This window comes from Crocodylus porosus, unplaced genomic scaffold (genome assembly GCF_001723895.1).
Source record: "Crocodylus porosus isolate Cpor-Errol unplaced genomic scaffold, CroPor_comp1, whole genome shotgun sequence".
Lineage (NCBI taxonomy): Eukaryota > Metazoa > Chordata > Crocodylia > Crocodylidae > Crocodylus > Crocodylus porosus.
Window position 1 is genome coordinate 8,699,201 of NW_017728920.1, and position 21,243 is coordinate 8,720,443.

The 21,243-nt window shown below is 42.4% G+C and overlaps 1 protein-coding gene across 1 annotated transcript; it reads right to left on the reverse strand.

Moving 5' to 3' along the window:
• Positions 1 to 2,070: 2,070 nt before the first annotated feature.
• EIF4EBP2 (eukaryotic translation initiation factor 4E binding protein 2) lies at positions 2,071 to 21,237 on the reverse strand. The gene is made up of 3 exons (XM_019538555.1): positions 21,058 to 21,237; positions 11,504 to 11,680; positions 2,071 to 10,219 (listed from the first exon to the last, which is right to left on the reverse strand). The coding sequence occupies exons 1-3, from the start codon at positions 21,194 to 21,196 to the stop codon at positions 10,188 to 10,190; spliced, it is 348 nt and encodes a 115-aa protein (XP_019394100.1). The 5' UTR covers positions 21,197 to 21,237; the 3' UTR covers positions 2,071 to 10,187.
• Between the last annotated feature and the right edge of the window lie 6 nt (positions 21,238 to 21,243).

The window sequence follows — 21,243 nt, forward strand, 5'->3', positions numbered from 1 at the left end:
TAAGATTCTCTATTATAAGAAAAGACAGGTTTTACAACAGGAGGCCACCATGAGGAAGACATGGTTATAGGAGGCTATGGCTACCAACTGAGGAAACTTTGGAGCTCTCTGTGACTATCAGTCCCCCAAAGATAGGGTCTGGAGATCATTCAGCATCTGCAAGGGAAGTTATAAAGGGACAAGACAACACCTTTGCTCTTACTTTCTAAACCTAACAAGTTCCATCGTAAAATGTAATGTAATCCTTTGGACCCTTGTCAGGCCATATCAGGATGAGATTCTCAACTTTTCATCTGAGGCCACTCAACGCCCAAGTCATCTGAACTTAAAGAATAATAAAGGTCCCAAAGAACTTTCTATAAGATTATTAGCATGCTCTTTTGTTCCCTGCAACTCCTCTAAATTTGAATTTGTGGGAACAGCTTTCCAAAGACTGACTTTTTTCATATCTGAGAGATTTCTGTCCATATTAAATTTCTCTTACCATTTTCAATTTTTTTGCCTGATGAAGGACATGCATGAACAACTTTTTTGCAACTATTTAAGTGGTCTAATAAAAGATACCACTTCTACTCAAAGAGTTCATCTGCCAGCATGCTCTGATTCACTGGCCAATATTTCTTCCCCCCTTGATGTAATGCACAGCATGGGGAGAACTTACTGATACCCTTCTCGACTAGAGCCATCCATGACAGTGTACATGTAACTGTTAAGAGCCTGAGGATAAAGAGGAATTTTCAGAAATGTAATGCATTACCTTACATTGTATCACTATATTTACTATAGTGTAGTTGGTGTGAATCATTGCTATATCATCAACTGTGTGCATATACACACAGGCTAAGGAGACGACAGAAAGCTCATGATCACCTCTGAAACAAGAGTTTTGTATTTCTTTTAGTCTCAGACCAACTTGGTTACCAAATAGATCCCCAAAACATGGAAGATACCATATTTTAGTCACTTCAGGGAAAATCAACTTAATTGCTAAACAGATAGAAAGATTTCTGTACCTCCCTGCCTGCTTCTGAGATTTGACACCTCCAGAGAAGATCAGCCTCATCTGCATAGCAAAGAGCAATTCACACAGAGACTCTCAGGGACTCAGGGGAACATACATCCAGCCTCAGGTTCCCCCATGCAAAATGAAGTTTATTTTCTAGCTAAGAGCATTTTTACATCTTTGATTTCTCCTCTGCCAGAAGAAGGGCATGTGCCTAAAAGTTTGCAAAGACAGATTTTTTTTTTGCTATTTTTTAGTTAGTTTAATAAAGATATCACCTCTGAACCAAGTGTTTTAGAGTTTTGTATTTCTTTTAGTCTCAGATCAACATGCTACAAAATAGATCCCTGGTGTCCCTATCACACATTTGCGGTGATACCAAGTGGAGAGAACTAGAAGATGCCAAGTTAACCGAGGCATACAACACCACAAGGAACTCTGAGAATGCATTAATCAAGAAACAGACTTGTATGAAAGTCTCACTGAACACAGCAAAACTAAACAAGCTGTTTCTTAAATGTAGTGCTGCTAATAAGTAATTGGAGTGCAAGGTAAGCTCTAGTGCTATACTCCTAACCTACATTTTGGAGCCCAAAAATTATTTTGAATCACTGTGCCCTGCACCATTTGCTATGCAGTCTGACTGGCACGGGTGATTGACTGATCAACTTCTTTTGTAGGAAACAAAGAGAAGCTAAGGAAGAAAGGGCTGGGAAGCTCTGAGATGCATTTCAGCCTGTTGTGTTATGAACCTTTTAAGGTAAATTCTGCCCAAGAGCAGCCTCCCCTACCTGATTAGAATGAATGTGGGTGTGTTAAGGAGGTAGCTAGAAGGTCCAGGAAATAAGAGGGCAAAATGGGCAGGTATGAATCTCCCTGCTGGTATTATGGGGCCAGGGAAATGTATAATACTGGCCCCATAATACCTTAAAGGTTTTCATGTGGACTTTCAAACCAAAGTAAGTTTAGGATCAGTTTAAAGTGGTCTGTCCATATAACTGTAACCCAGGCTGTTCTTTCACAGACTAGAAACTTACCACAGCTAAAAGAAAACTCAACAATACAGCTTAATATAATCTAGATCTTTATTGATCTCATTGTAACAGCAACCATCAGTGAGAGCTTTTGGTTTTTTTTCCAAATACCTGTTTCAAAGGACATTTAAAAAAAACTGAATTGTACAGAGGTTGCCCAAAGACTTCTCAGGCAGTTTCTGCTTTTCACCCAGAACCACATTTAAAAAAAAACCTGAAGAGGACTGATGGGGTAGGACAGGAAAGGGTGAAGAGGAGGAGCTGGGAGCAGGGCATTTTGAAAAAGTTATTTGTTTTTAAATCACTGAATTTTAAAATGTATCAAGGATACCTATAAATCATATTATTGGCCTTGCTCTCCAAAGACACCTTCACAGACCAAGAAACAGCTGTTTCACATTGCTGCAAAAGTTGTCTTCCTGTCTGAGGTAAAGAAAGGCACTGGATCACCATCTCACAGCACTGCCCTGGGAAAAAGGGTGGGGAATTCCTGTGCTATCCCCAGCAGCAATTGGGCCTAGGTTCTCACTGCCCTCGAGTTTTCACTCCTTGTATGATCAGAACAACAGTTAAAGCTCATTCCTGCTGCATGTTCCACATGGCTCCTGTTTTAAGTTAGTTATCCTTGGATTTTGGCTTTTAGAGCAGGCCTTGCGAAGAGTCACTGCTAAAACAGATGCTGTGCACAGCAGCGGCTAGCTCTTCTTGCTTAGCAAAGCAAGTCTTCCCTGTGGTGCTTCTATCCAAGAATCTAACAGACTTCCTTGGATTAAGTAAAATATATTTATTTTGTATCTCTCTATTTGTGTGTGTTATAACGACCCGCCCACACACATATACATATTTATATTTGCACTCACTCACACACGCTTTCAGTATCTGAGGCAGAGATTTCTTATTTAATGAAGATGAAAGCATACCTCTCAACTGCTGCCAGTGTTATATGTAATTTTACAACATAAATGAAAAGTCATGCCAATCCATGTGCAAAGGAGGCAGGGCAGAGGGATTAGTCTGAAGTACAGGACATTGTGAGAGGTGTGCTATAAAGCCTTCAAGAAATCTCAACTTTACCACATCAGAGCATCCCCTGCCAAACCATAATGGAGACTTCCAGCAGTTCATAAGGGACTCCTTTCATAACATGGAAAAGAGAGGGAAGCAGAGATAGGCACTGACAGCTAGAGGATTCAGTATACATTCCTAGGGCCCTGTAGGTTACTAAAAGAAAGTGCACAAGCCCTGTGTCTGTGATGCCATTTGAGTCCCACCACAAAAGTAATCTAGTATTTTAACACTGTGTTGAGATCATGATTCATAGAAAATTAATACAGAGTAGGCAGATAAGGTTAATCATCACTTTGTCAATGACTGATTTTAAAAAATTTAGTTAGGAGCAGAATTGTTACAGATAATAGGCACTAAGGGTTCTGGGACAGAAATACTAGATCCTAAAGGGAAGGCTCAGGAAGACAGGACAGTGAACAAAAGAACAGTTAGGCACCTCATGCTGATATGTACCAACAAAACCCCTAAGCACCTCCTTTGAATGGGGAAGGTTTCGGGACTAATGAGAAAAGCTACCAGTTGAAGTTGATAAAGCTAATTCAGTCATGGATGCAAGCAAAATTGAATGAACATTATCTGGATACCATGCTCTCTTCCCAAAGATGTAGTAGTCCTTTCTTTAACCAAAGTGTTTGAATTTTTTCATCTCTTGATGACTGAATTCTGCATATGGACACAAGGTCCACATTTTCCAGGATCATTTAGAAGTTTCCTACAAAACTATGGAACCAGGGAATTATCAGACCAGCCTGTAAGCCAGTTATGAGGTGTGGTTTCTTTAAGCATGAGCCAATTCCATGCTGGATCACCCTGCCCCCTGAAGATTAAAATGGGGAACTGAAAATACTATACTAGAAGATACACATGCAAAAAGAATTAATTACATACGTTTACTGGTATGGAACCAAGCCTAGCGCATCCAGTTTATTGAGTCTGACTGCAAACTGCTGAGGTTCCTAAAACTGGGGGGCATTTTAAGTTTGCCACAGCTGGGGAAGAAAGGACAGCTTCACTCTTGCTCCCTGGCATCTTTTCTGCCTCGTGGTAGGAAGGAGAACACAGATACGGAAAATTTGACAGCCACTTTCAGAGAGTTGATAACACCAGGCAGGCGTGAGAGAGACAAAAGCAACAGTCAGGAAGATTTTTTGCAAATAATTCCAAACGCATCTAATTTATAGCAACAGTGACTAACAGTACTGCTAGCCATTCCTCAGGCCTCCCCTGACATGCTACCAGTCGCAATGAAGTGTAGGAGCCTAGATCAGCCGCCAGATCAAACTTGTTTACTGGTAATTGGTATTTTACTCCTAGTGCCCAGAGATGAAAGGGTAATTGCAAAAGGGATGCTCACCGTTCAGAGCAGGTGTAAATGGAAATTGTTTTATCCTTCCCTTGGAAGCTGATCTAGGTGGTAACAGGTCCAGAGCACACAGGCATCTTAACTAGATCATAGAACAGAGTAATTCACAATGGAAATGCACATTTGAGCTGTCACCGAGTTGTATCTATTACCAAAGCTTGAAAAGAAAACAAGCGTGTTTTTGGAACTGTGAACACTCTGGAGTCTTGGGACTGTCACAAATAGACTTATTGCTAATTGTTCTGCCACTCTCTCTCAGCACTACAAAGCAGCTGACAAGTATTTCCAGAAGCATACTTTCCTTTCAGATAAGAAAAGGAAACAATGCTTCCAGTGCAACCAATTCAGCAGAAGCTGGAAAGAGCTTAACAGTAGTTGATGCAATACTATTACAAGTCCAAGAGATTTGCTTTGGGTGGAATCTCATTCCCTGGCATATCCCCACGAAATAAAACCCATTAAAGAAACTCTTTCCCCAAAGGTACTCAGTCCCTCACTTCTTCCACCCTCAGCACTGCTTCTACAATCAGTTCCACTAGCATGGACCCCTCCACCTGTGCCACGGCTCTTCGCTTTCAGGGAGCCTCACTGTCAGAGATCCTTGCTTCTAACTTCATAGCAGGACTAAGACTCATCTTTTAATCAAAGAGTACCACATTCAAAATAATGAAACAAATTGACAATGGTTAGATGAACAATGATGGGGAGATGGGTGGCACTCAGATCTGAAGTCTCCTTAAAAGTTTATTTCTACAACATAGGTGACTGTTGCTCAACATAAATATGCAGTCACTTGCTTATATTAGTCTAGTTGCTCTTTCAAAGCTATGCAAACCTCCCTCAGCACAAGTATGAGGGAGCAGAAAGGGCAGGAATGGCAAAACATTTATTTAAACCCAAAGTACTCATGAATAAGCAATATTGCATCTTTTGAGTTCTCTGTTATTGTTCTATTAGTTTCTTTTTTAAAAAGGAAAAACCATAACATTTTAATCCACTCAAGGCAACAAAATAAAAAATAAATCCAAACTAAGTATGGGAAAACTGGGATCAGGCAAGCAGGTCATTTGAAAGACAAAAATTAGTTATTTTTAAACAAGTTTCCCCCTCTCCCCACCAAGTGTTGGAGGCAGGGAGAGTCCCTGAGCATAGGGCAGTGGAGAGAAGCTGAAAGGGATAATGGCAGAGGCTGAGACCAAAACAGATGCCTTCCTGTATCAGTGTCTATCACAAGTCACTGGAACCCACAGCAGTATTGAAGAGAAGGATGCAATAGTTTAAAGAGATCTATTTTAAACTTCTTTTTATATGTCAGAGTTTGGTGTTTCATGGAGGCGAAGACTTCTTGGCTACAGCCAGCCAGAATGAGACTGTGTTAAACAAATTTATCTTCCAGCAGCCATAGTGAGACACCTCCATCCTGACCTACACCTCACCTCCCTTGGTAATCTCATCCCCATGTCTTCCTGAACTGCCCAATCCTCTCAGACTGGCCTGGTGTACACAAGTAAATTTTCCTAAAACTCACATAACTGGTTTTAAAACCAGTTTACCTTATCAATTTTGAAAACCACTGAGGCCATAGACAGTTGGAAATGCTGCTTTTCCAAACCAGGAGCAGAACATGCTTTTGAACTTAGTTCAGTAGGAGTGTTTTAGGTTTCCCAAATCCTGGTCTACATGAAGACTTTGGCCCTAAAGATGATGGGGTGGAATCCCCTACAACAGATCAATTTAACTGCAGCAGCAGGCATTAGGAGAAGGTTGTTGGACTGATTTTCCATTATGGTTAGGTTTATAATGTGAGCCCAGGTCCCTGCATGTGAACAGAATCCTTCCCTAATGCAATGTGTTATCCAAGACCTGTTTTAATGATTAAAAGTAAGGGCTAGAGAGAGAGAGAGAGAGAGAGATGATGCAAGGGAAAGATGGTTGTAAGCTACCTTTGTGCTCCTCAGTCTTACAGGTACTCCCTCAAAGCGCAAGTTAGAGTAGGCCAAGAGGCCAATACAGCAGTTGAGGACTGCCCTGACCTCGGGCACTCTCTCTCCTGGCCTTGCTGGATGCAAGGAGAGGGTGGATGTAGGAACTGCTCTTGTGGTTCTGCAACACCCAAGGAGATCCCTCCAGTAGTAAAGTAAGCAGCTTTAAAGGGCACTGCTTGGGTAGTGCAAAGCAATGGTAATAAGGAAGAATCTGCTCTGCAAGGTCTGGGGCACAAACACTTGAGGCTATTACATAAAATCAGAATTAACAAATGGGAATGTTTCCATTACCTTCCCTTCATTTTAATGAGCAGAGGACTGTGTCTGTATCTAAGTGTATCTGCACATGCTGGTTAAAATCCAGAGAGAAAGTGAACACACTGTTTTCTTTGTGGAAGCTAGGCATAGTGAAAGTAGTAAACAAGTGTTATAGAGGGTGAAAATAGATTAGATTAGTTTTTTTATCAGTTTTATTAGTTACAGAAAACAACATGTTTTAAAAATACCATCTTTAACCTGACAGTGTCATTTTAAACCACAAGCAATGATGTTCAGATTTTGCTTGATTCAACCATTACAACACCAGAATGGAAACTAGTTTAGTCTCCAATGCTGGGATCCACCCCACATTGCTGGTGTCACATGTCACTGATCACTGTGATCAGCAGCAGGAGGCACAAAAATGAAATTGAAAGTTTATGTGCAGAACGAATAACTTCTTAGAGGACATTAAGGTTATAGACACAGAACTGAGCAAAACAGGTAAGAACACCTTTTTCAAAGCCGCCCAGCAAAGCTAGAAGGGTTGAGTGCACTATTTTTATTCCGTTGCCACTTTCCCTGGCACCACACCATGGCCAGAGGAGTTGTGGGGAAGAAATAAAGCACAAGAGAGTGGAGACTTGTCATGGCAAATGCTGGTGTTTGAATACCATTGCTGCATTTGTGACAAGACTGAACCAACCTCCTGCACTTTTGAAAATATTTTTAGGCTTTTCTAAAACCTCATCTGAGCATCTCATAGATCAATTAAATTTGTCCTCACAACACCCCTGTGAGGTAGGGAAGTACTATTATCCCCATTTTACATATAGGGAATTGAAGCACAAAGAGATTAAGTGACTTGCCTAAAGTTAAACAGGAAATCTGTGTCATAGCCAGGAACACCCAGAATTACCCATATTCCTAGCCCAGCTTTACACACAAGATCATCCTTCCCTCTGGATATTTGTTTCTTATCTAGGTATTTAAAAAAAATGCAGCAAGAAGTCAAAATGGCCTCTGCCAATACACGTTAACATGACTGTGGTAGAAAGGAAGCTCTTGTTATACTGCACTCGTACAAAAATGTTTTCCTTGTTGTGAGTGCGTCAGCTGCACAACAGTTATTATAAAAGCCAAAACAGCTGAAACCCTGTGCAATGGTTGGAAGAGTTACCCCTTCACCAAAATAAGGAGAATCACTCTGATGGGAAAAGTGACTAACAATGCCCATGGCATTGACACTTCCTTCTTGCGTTTCCCATGTCAAGCCTGCTTAATACATGGACAAACCCAAGTTTTTATTACTATTAGCACTGCAAAAATCAAGCTGCACTGTATTCTGCCTCATCTCTAAAACAGCTAGCTTAAACGCTTGAAACTACTGCTGGTGATGATGCATGAAGCAGAATGAAAAAATAAGCCATGGGCTAGCACCAGGCTGAACTTGCAGTGCCCTTTAGAGATAACTGAGCTGAACAGACTCAACATGGGAATCATGTAGTACAGCAGTTTTCTCTAGTGTCCTTCATGCTATACATAGGTGAATCATGCCAGAATAAACATAGGACTAGAGATGTTATTTTAGTCACTTTTCTGACCATCACCAAACTTAAGAGACCCTGCATTTCCTAGCTACACTACAGACAGAGCCTATTCCTGAGAGATCAAACATTACAAAGGGCTTTTGCTCCTGTGTTATTCACATTTTGAAGGAGAATAGGGAAAATTACAGCTTTTCAGATGTTCCTCCCCCACCAAGAAGTATTTTACTAGTAAAGTGCCCCTTTAACAGACCCAAAGAGAAAAGAAGGGTCTTTTCCAATTTATAGTGGAGTTGCGTAGATTTCCAACCAAGGTGTTAGAAAGTCTGCCAATTAGCAAGTCAATGGAACGCATTCAGCAAAGGTCCAACTGATGCCATTAGCAACTACAACAGACCCTTTAAGTGGCTCTCACCAGAGAGGACTTGGCCTGGAGTACCACCCTCCTGGTAAAATCCACTAGCCAATCACTGTGGGTTTGGTTTCCTACCAACCCCTTTTGTAAAACAGAGACAGGAGTAAGTACTGGAGATCATGGGACTAAAAAAAATTGCCCATTCGCAGAAGCTCATTTATATTGGCTGACTTGTAAAACTCTTAGGCAGCAAACCCAAAAAACATTAACTAAGAGAGGCTTGGAGCTAGTAAACTAAAGCAGCACCGTGAACTTTGAATGGAGAAGGAGGGTGTAAGTTTGGATCAGACCTGCTGTTGCTCAGAAGCCACTTGGCGTTTTTTTCCTTTTGATGGGAGGGGTTCTGAAAGGGCTAATATTAAACATATTTATTAAAACCAGTACTGGGAAAAAATACTGCTCCTAATGCACATAGGACGGGAGGTGTCAAAAATAAACAACTGCTGAAGTACCTTTAATATAATAGTCTACAACGTGGACTAGAAGAGAAAGCAGGATAAACTACCAAGGGGCAAAAAACAGAGAAAAAGTGCTGAGGATAAACAGCATAGAGGAGATCTGATAATCTGCCCCCCTCTCCTCCTCCCCTGTGTTATATCTCCAAAAGCTCCTGTTTTGATTTAGTGTCGATGGACTTATTCATCAAAAACACTCAGGAGGCAGAGGAGTTAAGCTTTTGCAAACTGGAGTTTGTGGGTGGTTTTCCTTTGGGATGAGGTGGGCAAAGGAAGAAGCAGCAGCATACCAAGTTGATGCCTCTCTCTAAATACACTTAATATTAAAAAGCATTATTCAACAGGAAGTTGGGGCAGGGGGAACCAAGGAGGTGCAAAACAATGAATTAAAAGGCTCTCTCATCTGAAGAGAGAATGCACGTTACCGCTGCAAGACACATTACAAACAGAGTCATGGAGAGAGGAAGGGCTAGAACGCAGGTGAAATGAGTGTGCTGCCCACTGAGGTGAAGGAGCTCAGACTGAGCAGACCCTTTACTATCTCCCACTACTCCTTGCGATTTCTAAAACTTGAGTGACTGAAAGCATCTGAGACACAGTTACTTACTGTGCACACACAAGCCATTTGTGAACTGGGATCACGCTGAAGGAAGAGAGCAGAAACAATGCCATATTCACTCAGCATAAACTTACTGCTCCCTGGCCCCTTTGTTGTTTACAATAAATATCCAATTGGTGCTGGAGGTATGTTCTCGCTTGTGCATGGTTTGACAGGTTGCCTTTAAAGTGCGAGAAGCCAAGGTTGCACTTGGCATGTTCCTCAGCTCAGTTAAATTTGACAAGGGCTTCCATCCAGTCACAGGCAATGTAGAGGGAGGAAAAAGGGGGAACAGGACTGGGGACCTAGTCTTATCCTTTGGCACCTGGAAGGCGAGGTGGGGATTCTAATGGAAACTGCTGCTGCTTCTTCCAGCTTTTGATTACTGATCCTATTAGCCAAAATCACATATGCACAGGTATCAGGAGTTGCTGCTTCTCCATGGTTACCCTCTGTGGTGATCAGATGTCCATTTCAAACTGAGCATCATCCCCTGGAAAAAGAAGAATAATGAGAGCAGTGCTGGATAGAGATCTCTATAAGTCCTCAAGAGAAAGAAGAAACTCCCCCCACTTCCCCACCCACTTCCTAACCATACTTTGTTTTTATTTTTACATACATATTGTCATCAGATATGCCCAGTAATTAACTCAGCATGGTAGCTGGAACAAAAACAGATTATCTGCTGTAGAAAGCCAGGCTGTGGACATGCAGCAGTCACTCTGAATGCAAGTGCAAGTGTGTTAAAAATGACAGCTCGTTTAAGTTCCTAGCTATAAAACCACCAGACTCATGGCTTTTGGTCAATTTTTTTCATTTGTAGAAGTCATTAATGGCCCCAATTTTAATACAAGAGTGCTTGTTACTGCTTAGATTAATGATTCCCTACATATGTTTACAGCAACATGCATGCTAATTAATTTTGCTAGTCCATAGCTCATTAAGGAGGAAAGAAGAAGAAGGGGAAAAAAAAAAAAAAAAGATTACTTGAGTGACCCATTGTCTATGGCAGGGTGGAAGGTGGGCTGTGGGACCTGCTTCTGCCTGAAGCTGCTGCTACATCTGCCCTGCTCTACACACTGCAGATCCACAGTCCTCCCATCTCCCCACCCCCATGGGCAGTTTCATGGCTCCCCCAGCACAAGCAGTCCCACAGCTCTACTACACAACCCTTTTCCCTCATGGGCAGTCCTGCAGCTTAGTTTCTTTGTAGCCTGTTTGTAATGTATACTGCAGACATCAACTAGCTCTGAACATGTTAACTGTCGAGCAGCAGCAGTGCTGCTGTTTCACTGAAAGTGCAGCTATCATGGCTAGTATATACAGAGCTAGCTCAGGGTCTCTCTGCACAGGTCAGATCCATTTCATGATGACCGATGATGGTGTGTGGAAACTGCTAATATGCAAGTGACAGACTGCTGTACATAAACAGACTGGATGCAAATATCTAAAAGATAATTCTTTAATTTCATAGCTTCAGGACAAAATGTTTCATTAGGGGAAGAGTAAAGCCATGCACAAGTTAAATATGTCTGAAACTGCAACTAAACCAGTTTATTTTACAGTCTCTATAACTTACAGTCATTGTAATATAGTTCAGCAGTGTGGTTATACTGGTTACACTGGTGACTCAGAGGAAGGAAATCAACATGTTAATTTCATGCTGTAGCTTTTTGCAATAAACTCACCATCATCATCATCTCTCAGCTTAAGATCTGGTAAAGCTATACTGGAAGTTAAATGCAGTAACAACCATTGCCACCATCCACACTCTTACCCATTGCAGGCTTCCCATCATGATTGTTCAGATTGTTTACTTCCACTTTGGAATCCTCAACCACAGTGCCAGGACTGGTGACTCCTGGAATATTTGGGAGATGACACGGTGGGGTCTGAGCCATAGGAGAGTTGCGGCGATCCAACAGAAATTTGCGGTCATAGATGATTCGGGTACCTAGAACACAGTTAGACAAAAAGAGAAATCAGTGTGTAAGAATGCACATAGGGCTGGAATTGATAACGCTATGCCTATGTTAGCAGGGTTCGGGAGAAGAGGCACTTGGAATCTCGCCCCCAGACTGGTGCTGTTTGTGATGAGAGGCATTTCCACTTAAGAGCTGTCATAAAGACTCCAAGCATTCCTTGCTACCCTATATTTTACTGAGCAGCACTGCTTTTTCTCTCTTAATTCAGAGGCCTTTTTTTTTCCCTTCCACTCTTATAGGGAGGGGTTAGAAGGGCCTACTCTACCACTGCTTTTCATCAGACCCTACAAGAAGGAAAGGCACAATAGGCAGCTTTCAGAACTGAAGAATGTTAATGATAAACGGGCTTTTGGAGGCCTCATGCTGACATCCATCTTACCTTATAAGAAAGGACTCTCCTTGTGACATTGAGAGCCAATATCAGCATTTGGAAACCATCTCATCTTAATATTTGTTTGATTGTCTCAATTCCCCAGAAGTGGTACAATCACCTATTCTGGATACCTTAAAAAAAAAAAAAAAAAAAAAAAAAAAAAAAAAGTCTGGATGTTCACCTTGCTGGGGTCATATGACCCCCAAACTCTTTCCTGCCCAAGTGCAGGGGGGCTGGACCTGATGATCTCAAGAGGTCTCTTCTAGTCTAACATCTATTAATCTATATTGGAAGAATCCAAAACCAAGAACCACTTCACTGCAATCTCAATGTGATAGAGGAAAATAAACAAGCTTAGCTGCTTTGGGATGCCAAAGATAAATCTTATTTCACAATAACTGTCACTCTTCCACTCCACATTTTAATATTTTCCTCTTAACAAACAAAATAATAAAAGAAAGGGACCACTGGACAACTTCACTGCAAATTGTTCAATGCTCTCTTTAACATACCACAAACACATACTCCCCATTTTCCCAAACAGTTAATGCAAGCAGATTCATTACCATGTAACATTGAAAACATTGGGAAATCCAGAAGCAGATCCCTTAAAATACCTTCTTTTTAGGGCAGTGTCTGAGAAAAATGGAAGGTTTCAAATGTCCAGGCACCTATCTGTAATATACGATAACAAGCCAGAAATAATGCAAGCTTCTTCATGGAAGCGCCCCCACTGAAATTTAAAGGGGCCACTGTTACTGGGTGAGGACAATATATAGTTGCATCCAATTATAGTTAACTACTAATCATCACCTCTGTTAACATCTGTGCCCATTAGTTCTAATCAGGATGATGATTTAAAACGTAGACACCTGCCAGCTGAGATCACAAGCTGAACTAAGACCACTGTACTACAATGTATTATTTAAAATTAAAGGAATCAAATACACAGACTATCCAATAAACAAAAAACTGAAAATAAAAAAATTCCCAAAGTGTCAGCACTTGTACATATCTTAATGTAAGTATGAAGAGTTTGAACAGGAAATGATGTGTGACAAGGCCCAAGAAAGGACTCAGAGGGATGTGATAAAGTAGATGAAGAAGATAGGTTTTTGTAGCATCTTTGAACACAGGAGAACAAGATGGGCATCACGCAAGCGAGCAAGGAGGGTAAAGTCCTGGCAATTCTAAAATGGGAGATTACAAAGGTTATGAGTTTTGGAAACAGTGCACCCTTCTGCAAATGGGAGAGGAAAATCAGGGATGACAGCCAGGTTGAAAGCTAGAAAAGCAGGAAGCACAGAGGAAAAAGTATTTTTGTACGATAAATGAGATAGTGGCATGTTCAGTTATACATGAACAGCAGAATGAGAGTCTGATTAAGACCAAGGAGCAAGAGTGGAGAAATACTTGCAAAGATACAGTCAAGAGGTTAGAGATGAACAGCATGAAGACAACTCAGGAGTAGTAATAGCACGTGGTAGCATCTAGGGCTTCTGTCATAAGAGCCAGGCCAAAGTGTGCTCATAACAGAACAAAAAGATGGCCTCTACCCCAAAAAGCTCAGAGCTGGTCCCAAGAATGAAGGGCGGGGATAGACAGAGAGCTCATATCAGATGGAAAAAAAATTGGTAAAATCCTGGGCTGAAAAGTGGTGATGGCATGGGTATAAGGAGACACCAAAAATGATGAGGGCCATAGGCATGCAAGTGAGGGAGGAAAAAGTAATAGAGCTGAAGGCAGCAGAGACTGATTTGTAGGGGAGGAAGTCAGGATGATTCTTGGGGGTTTTCCAGAGGCACTCAGCAACAAGGTGGTAGGAAGAAAGGAAAAGGAAATGGGGGGAGGGCCACCACAGGGAACTGGGGAGGAGGACAGAGTAGCAAGAAAAGGGAACAAAGAACAAACAGAAGGGAGAGAGGATGGAAACCCTAGAGCCAGAATAAATCTGTTCTTTGCAAGAGGAGAAGGGAGAGAACAGGAAGAATTGTGATGAACTATGGTGAGTTCAGTTAAGCAAAGACAAAGGAGAGTCACTGGCAGTAGTGACAATGACCTTCTCTTATTCAGGTGAGAGAAGTTAACATGATTCAGTTCAGAAACATATTTCTGAATACACTTAGCTTGATATAATGCAAGAAATACTGCAGCAGTGTTCAGCAGGTCACTAACTGGGATCTTGTGAACTTGGAGCTTTCTGCCTAGGCTGAAGAGGTTGGGGCAGAATTGACATGATTTCCTATTCCAGTGGCAGGGACACACTCGTTAGCACTGAGGAACTATTCAATACCAGACACCTAGCAATTCATTTCCTGGGGCTCAGAGAGATAACTCACCTTCCACCAGGACATCACAAACAAATCCCTCTCTTCTACCTCAAGGAGAAAACATTTATCATCACTTGGGCACATCAGTTCCCATCACCCAAGGGGCAAGGCAGCTCTGGGAATATTTTAGACATAATAACAGGGCTAAATTATCCTACAAATGTCCATTAGAGGAGGGAGAATTTATTCCAAAGCAGAAACAGCATTGCCAAGGGCAAGAATTAAAAAAAATGCAAGGACTGCACTCCAAGGTAAGAAGTACAAAAAAATACCATACGCTGTTTTTAGTTTTAAGTGGTCAGAGAAATGTCATTTTCAGGTCCCATTTTCAGTTTCTGTCGATAGCTTCTACCACCAGGTCTGCTTAGTTGGGGGAAAAAACTTGTTCTGAAAGCTGTCAATGCTGCAGAATCAGCTGGGTATTTAAAAACTACAGAAGATTCCCACCTCATCCATCACAACAGAGGGCCTAGAGATAGAACTGAATTGGATTTTGGTGACAGAAGGCAGCTCTGCAGCACTGACAGGAATCAGCTTGCTGACTATACACTGAGCAAATAATTCAGAAGACACGCTGGGAATAGGTACAAACATGAGCCTGAGACATCTCTGTAGTCCCACATCTGTGTCAATATTTCAGTATGGTTAGTGGTCAAAAGCAAGCTAAGTAGAAACATTTAAAAATTACATGCACCCATTTATGATTCACAACAGCAAGTTACAGTTCTGTGACAGTGCCCCAGCCTCATGCTCTTGACAAACATGCATTACCTGGGGCAGGGGACGACACACTCATCACTAAGTGCTATCTGAATAGGATTTTGGGGGGAGTGGAGAATCCAAAGTTATTATTCACGTTAGGCTTATTATTTTGTCTTACCACCGGTCTGTTCCCTTGAAAAATAAATGTTTAAATGGCTCAAAACACAACCCCCACCTTGTTACTTTAACACAGAGTTGTATATTTGCCTCTCTCCAAACTGTTATTCTTAGCAATGGGCCTTGCACAGGCCACATCTCAGCTGGGCACCAAAAACAGGGTGTGCCTGCCAGCATTATGCAATTTTATCCTGTTTTATTTGTTCATGTGATATTTCTCACCCATAGGCAGCTGCTCAGGAACAAGCTACTTTGTATCCTGTACAAAGCTCTTCCGTATTTGAATTGCAGGGCAAATATCAGACTGGAAAAATCAGAGCAATTTCAGATCAACAATAAGGAAATAGGGCATCTGAAGTTCTCCCTTTCCCCTCCACTTCCTTTGGAATGTTTTCTATCTAAGCAGGTACCTATCTGTGCATGTTTGTGTACTTTAGGTGACAATAGACATCTACATGATGTTTCCCTTGAACAGAGATAGGAGAAACATACTGCCTTAAGACTAACCTTCTGTTTGAGAACTGCATTGAGAAAGAACTCCAATTAGGAGCAGGAACTGAAGACAAGTTTAGCAAATGAACCTCCCAAAGTAATGGCTCTAGGCCAGGGAGAAATGTAATAATAACAACAATAGATATTGTCTAACCTAATGATAAAGATGTTCCAAGGAAGCCTCACAGAAACAAGCCATGCAGTTGAGAAGCTCTTCTCCTGCTTTTCACCTTGGCCTTTTCAGAAGGATCCTCCACCAGAAGTTTCAGATGTATAAAGGTGCCGTGGAGCCAGAAAAGTTTGAACTGAGCTGGTTTTTAAAGACTCCCAGCGACTGTGCAGGAAAAAGTCCTTGAAGACAGGATTTTTTATATTATAAAACTATTTCAATTACCCCAGAAAAATGTTCAAGGACCCTGACAGCTGATAAATCACATTCAGTGATTTAAAATTAAAATGAAAACACTATCATGGCTTAAAAAGGACAGGAGTGCTATTTGTTTTTCAAAGGCCAAAGAGACTATACAAATTGGGGCAACCTATCCTAGCCATAGTCTCTGAACTTTATTCAGAACTCTCCGCTGGCCATACTCTGGCTCTTCTGGGACTTTTGTTCCCCCGTAAGCTCTGAACTAGGATTCTGTCCCACTGAAGTCCCTCCCTTCTACACAGGGTCTCTGCTATTCTAAGGTTATGTTCCTGAGGGCTCTGTTCTAGCTCTTATTTTCCAGAAAAGCCAGGTTTAATCTTGCCTGTGCCACACACAGAGAGGATACTATTTGCCTGAAGTCTAATTTTCAATTTAAAAAGTTAACGTAGCTGACCATCCTCATGCCAGAGGCAGGTGTTTACAGTTATGTTTCTATTTTCTTGATAAATGCTTTGCTGGTCTTGTACAAGGCCATGGACAAGCTTGAGAGGGTCCAAAGAAGAGCCACCTGTAGGATCAGTCTTAAAAAGCAAGCCATATGAGGAAAGGCTGAGGGATCTGGGACTCTTCAGCCTGAAGAAAGAAGGCTGAGAGGGGACCTGGAAGCAGCTTACTGCTACACTAGGGGAGTAAGTCAAAGGCTCTGTGAGCAACTCTTCACCAGGGCTCCCTTAGGGAAAACCAGGAGTAATGCACACAAACTCCTGGAAAATCGATTCAGGCTCAACTTTAAGAAAACTTCTTCACAGTCAGGGTGTCCAGACTGTGGAATAAGCTCCCTCCAGAGGTGGTCCAATCACCTACCCTGGAAATCTTCAAGAGGAGACTGGACAGTCACCTTGTTGGGATCACCTGACCCCCAGTTCTCTCTCCTTCTTGGTGCAGGGGGCTGGACCTGATGATCTTCCAGCCTTACAACTTATGAATCTATGCCAATAACTACAGAATAAAAGAGGAAACACTGAAAATGACCATATACAGAGTGCTATCATAATGTGCAAAATAAACAAACTAAAAATAAAGATTATTTGCAGTCTGTAAACTCAGTTATTTTAGGTAATTCCTATTCAGTCACTATACCAGAAAAATATTCAGACAAAAGTGTGACATTATTTGGAAGCAGCCCTCTGAACTGGGCACATTTCTGAAAAACAACAATTCTGATGATTACAGTAGCAGGCAGAGTTGATCCGTTTTGTGCTCAGCACTGCCACTTCCTTGCTGCAGACTGAAGCAAAGCAGTTAATCTCGAAGGAAGACTGGGCTTCAATGTGTGGAACAGGGATAAATAATACAGAAATGTCTTCCAACTTTGTAACATACAACAAGACCCTTTGATGAAGGGTGTAAAGTGCAGAGGAGAGGGGCTCTCTATTGTTCTCAACACCAGACATGTTTTCACAAAGTATACAACATGATTAGAGATGGCCAATGATAAGGCCAGCACAGGGACCCCTAATAATGCAGAGCTGGATTAACTGACAGACCTACCCACCATGTTGAATATACACATAGCACAAAGCACAGATAGAGGTACTTGAAGGTGGGATTGGACTGTCCTGGCCTAAGCACTTGGAAAGAAGAATCTTGCTTTGCAGGAATATCTGCATGCAGTACATTGGCTCAGGCTAGCTCCATAAGTCCTTCACTTCCTCTGTGGTACATTTATCCATTAATTTAAAATAATAAAAGACATGAATGGGTACCTATCACTGCTTTATGGGCACATGCTTCCTTTTCATAACCTTTCTACTCAATCACTGCTTTCAAATGTGGCCATAAGAAGCATCAGGAATGGGTGGGAGGTGGTGGGGAAAAAAAACCTTCCAGTTTGAGGTGGCAAAAAAAGAAAAAGAAAAAAAAAAATACACCTAACATTAGACTTGGGTCCAATGTTCTAGGATCCAAACCTGTAAAGTATTAATGAAATGCTTACATTTCTATTACTGACTGGGAGTTACTGATATGAAGCTGGAAACTTGTAAAAGAAGTAGTATCAGTCTAAACCACTCTTTGAACTGCTAGAGCTACTACAGCCCAGAGGCACTGTAAAATGGTTTGTTGGAGAGGAGCAGGGGGAGGGGGAGAGTCACTCTTAATACTTTCCTATTCTGTAAGGTTATAAGATTTGAAACACTTTAGGTTTGAAGAGAGTTGTTTCTGAGGTCCAGCGCTTCATTTCTCCCTCATTCTACCTACATTTCTCCTCAGCCCCGTCTTTACTTTCATCATTCTTGTTCCCATCATTTCCACACGTCTCTCCCCTGAATTTCTTTAGTTAACGCATCTTTTCCTTGTTGAAGAATTCAGTGATCTGAATGCACCTATTGACTGCTACCAATTCTCCAGCACGCCCTTCTCAAGCTGAACTTTGTTTCCACTTCAACCCCATCAAGATACAAGTCTAAAAAAAAAAAAAAAAAAGCCAAATCAACAACTCCAGACTCGTGTACTCTGTTGGGTAAAAGCTGCAAGTGACAATTCTGGAAAGATTGGCAATGGGGGGCAGGGAAAACACTCTCATCATCTCTCTGCATGTTAAGTTACACAGGTTCAAACAGCCCCTGTACTTTTTGCTCTTACTTCCAATTAAAGGTATTTTGCAGCATGATCACTCTGACAGCTACAGCAGTTTCACTGCGTCAGCCACAGCACACATGAAGGATTCCCAAGGGATATTATCTTCCCAAATAAATTTTTAGTATGAAACAACACGTACCAATAGGAATTTCCTGTTACGTTGTCTTTAGTGGGAAACCCACAGCAGACCAACTGGGGGTGGGGTCCTGTTGGGTCTGACACTCCTCCTCCGTCTCCTCAAAATGCATGTTTTAATTTTCACAGTTATTGCCATCTCTTATTTCTCTGAAGATGCGGTATCACCATCACAATACATGCTGCAGTGTCACAACAAGTGGGAATTTCACAACCCATTGTAGTTTTTACAGTAATGCATTTAAATTGCATGCAAACATGGATACTCTGGCCCACTTACCAGCTGATATTTATTAAGTACTGAATATTATGGCTACTAGATCACTGCACTAAGCAGAAAAGACAGCTGGGGTCAGATGACCCCAGCAAGTCACTGTCTAGTCTCCTCTTGAAGATTTCCCAGGTAGGTGATTGCACCACCTCTGGAGCTTATTCCACAGTCTGGACACCCTGATTGTGAAGAAGTTTATCTTAATGTTGAGCCTGAATCGATCTTCCAGGAGTTTGTGGCCATTACTTACGGTAACATGGCTGGATTTACCCAGTATTTTGTTAAAAGTTTACAGCAACCTGTTCAGACCACTGATGATAAGCTGCCTCCAACCACCACAAAAAACTTAACAAACTCAACATCTTACTTAATAGCATTCCCTGGAGTTAAAGAATAGATACTACAGAAAAAGTGCCCTACATGAGAAACAGGGGACATGATGGAGAACAGGCAGTATTATACACAGCCTGTAAAATTCATGCATACCACTCAATCTGTAGCTGAATAACATTCTCAAAGAAGGAACACTTGCACTTCTTTTAGACCTCTATTAATATGCAAGCACAGCTGACCAAATGAAGAGGCAACAGGAAGATGTAATAACTTATACACTCACAGAAAGATACCTACCAAAACCTACCACAGCAAAAACCCGGTTAGGCACAAGAGGAACAACGCATGAGATTAAAATGATAGGGAATGCCTGTAATTAACGCAACTACAATTTATCATATCCAAACTATGGTAATTCAACAATTATGATCTACCTCACTGACAACACTGAAAACAGAACAATATCCAGCTTCAGTGGCATAGAAAACAAGCACAAGTCTCAGGAGACTTGGGGAAAACTACATACAAAAGCTGTAAGCTTATGACCCCGAATATTTTTGTTTTGGTCCTGATTAATCTCAAAGAAGATCAAGATCTTCTAGGAACCTTTGCCTACTTTCTTTCCCTGTAGCTTTACCAAGGATCTAGGCCATGAACTAGGGCACTATTTTTAAAGTGACATTGAAAACTACTGTAAAATTCCTACTTAATTATTTAATAGCAAGTGTCTTTGCTGCCCAAAGCATGTATGCGAATGCCTTTCTGGGGACCCCCAAAGAAACACAGCTAATATTTAGCTCAGGAATCCCATGTACACGTCAGCCTCTATTAAAGTCACATAACATGGCATGGATTTTACTGGGGAAGGAACTACTGTATTTTGTGATTTGGCCTGATCTCTGGTGGGAGGGGACTGGTCAAGCTTTCAAATACAAATGTGATCTCTGGTGCACCTACATCTTAGCTCCTACGGACCCCTTCTGCTAATAAAAACAGAGAGAAAACCTGTGCCTGACAATAAAGCTAGAGGGGCCTAGTTTGCCAAGAACCCGCCTCAGGGGAGGCCACTGCCCTGCGCACGGTAAACAACTGGGCTGCACAACTACATCCGTGTTAGGCTGCAAAGTTAGCACTTCCTCGCACGCAGCCCTCCACGCTCCTCTGCACGTCTCGGGCGGGAAGGGCCGAGGGCAGCCTTCTCCCGACCCCAGAGCAGGCCCCAGGGCCGCCCGCATTCCCGGCCCCGTTCGCGTTTCTCTCCCTGCTGCAGCTGCTGGGAGACTTCCCCCAGCCTGCTGGGCAACAGTCCCGGCTCGTCCCGGGCTCCGAGGCCTTGTTTACAAATATCTGCCTGCCCGTCCCGCACCAGAGCGGCGCAGGAGGGCTGGGCCCCGGCCTCTCCAACAGGGCAACAGTCAACATGCCCGCGGCGGGCGGGCCTCCCCAGCTCCGGGGGAAGGCGTGGGAGCCCGCGGCACGTCCCCGCCGCCCCTGCCCGCGCAAGGGGCCCGGCCACGCGTTACCTCCGGGCGTGGTGGAGAAGAGGGTGCCCCCAGGCGTGGTGCAGTAGTCGTGAGGTAGCTGCGTGGAGTCGCTGATGGGCACCGTCCGCGTGGGGATAGCGCGGCTCTGGCTGTGCTGGTGGGCGCCGGAGGAAGACATCGCCCTGCTCTATTGTCCCGGCTGCAGGGGGAGGCGGCGGCGACGGG

Coding starts and splice junctions, on each gene's coding strand:
- EIF4EBP2 (XM_019538555.1), bottom strand. CDS start 21,196: ATGTCTTCCTCCGGCGCCCACCAGCACAGCCAGAGCCGCGCTATCCCC. Junction 11,681..21,057: donor CTTCTCCACCACGCCCGGAG/GTAACGCGTGGC, acceptor ACTGTGTTCTAG/GTACCCGAATCATCTATGAC. Junction 10,220..11,503: donor TGATGGGAAGCCTGCAATGG/GTAAGAGTGTGG, acceptor TTCTTTTTCCAG/GGGATGATGCTCAGTTTGAA.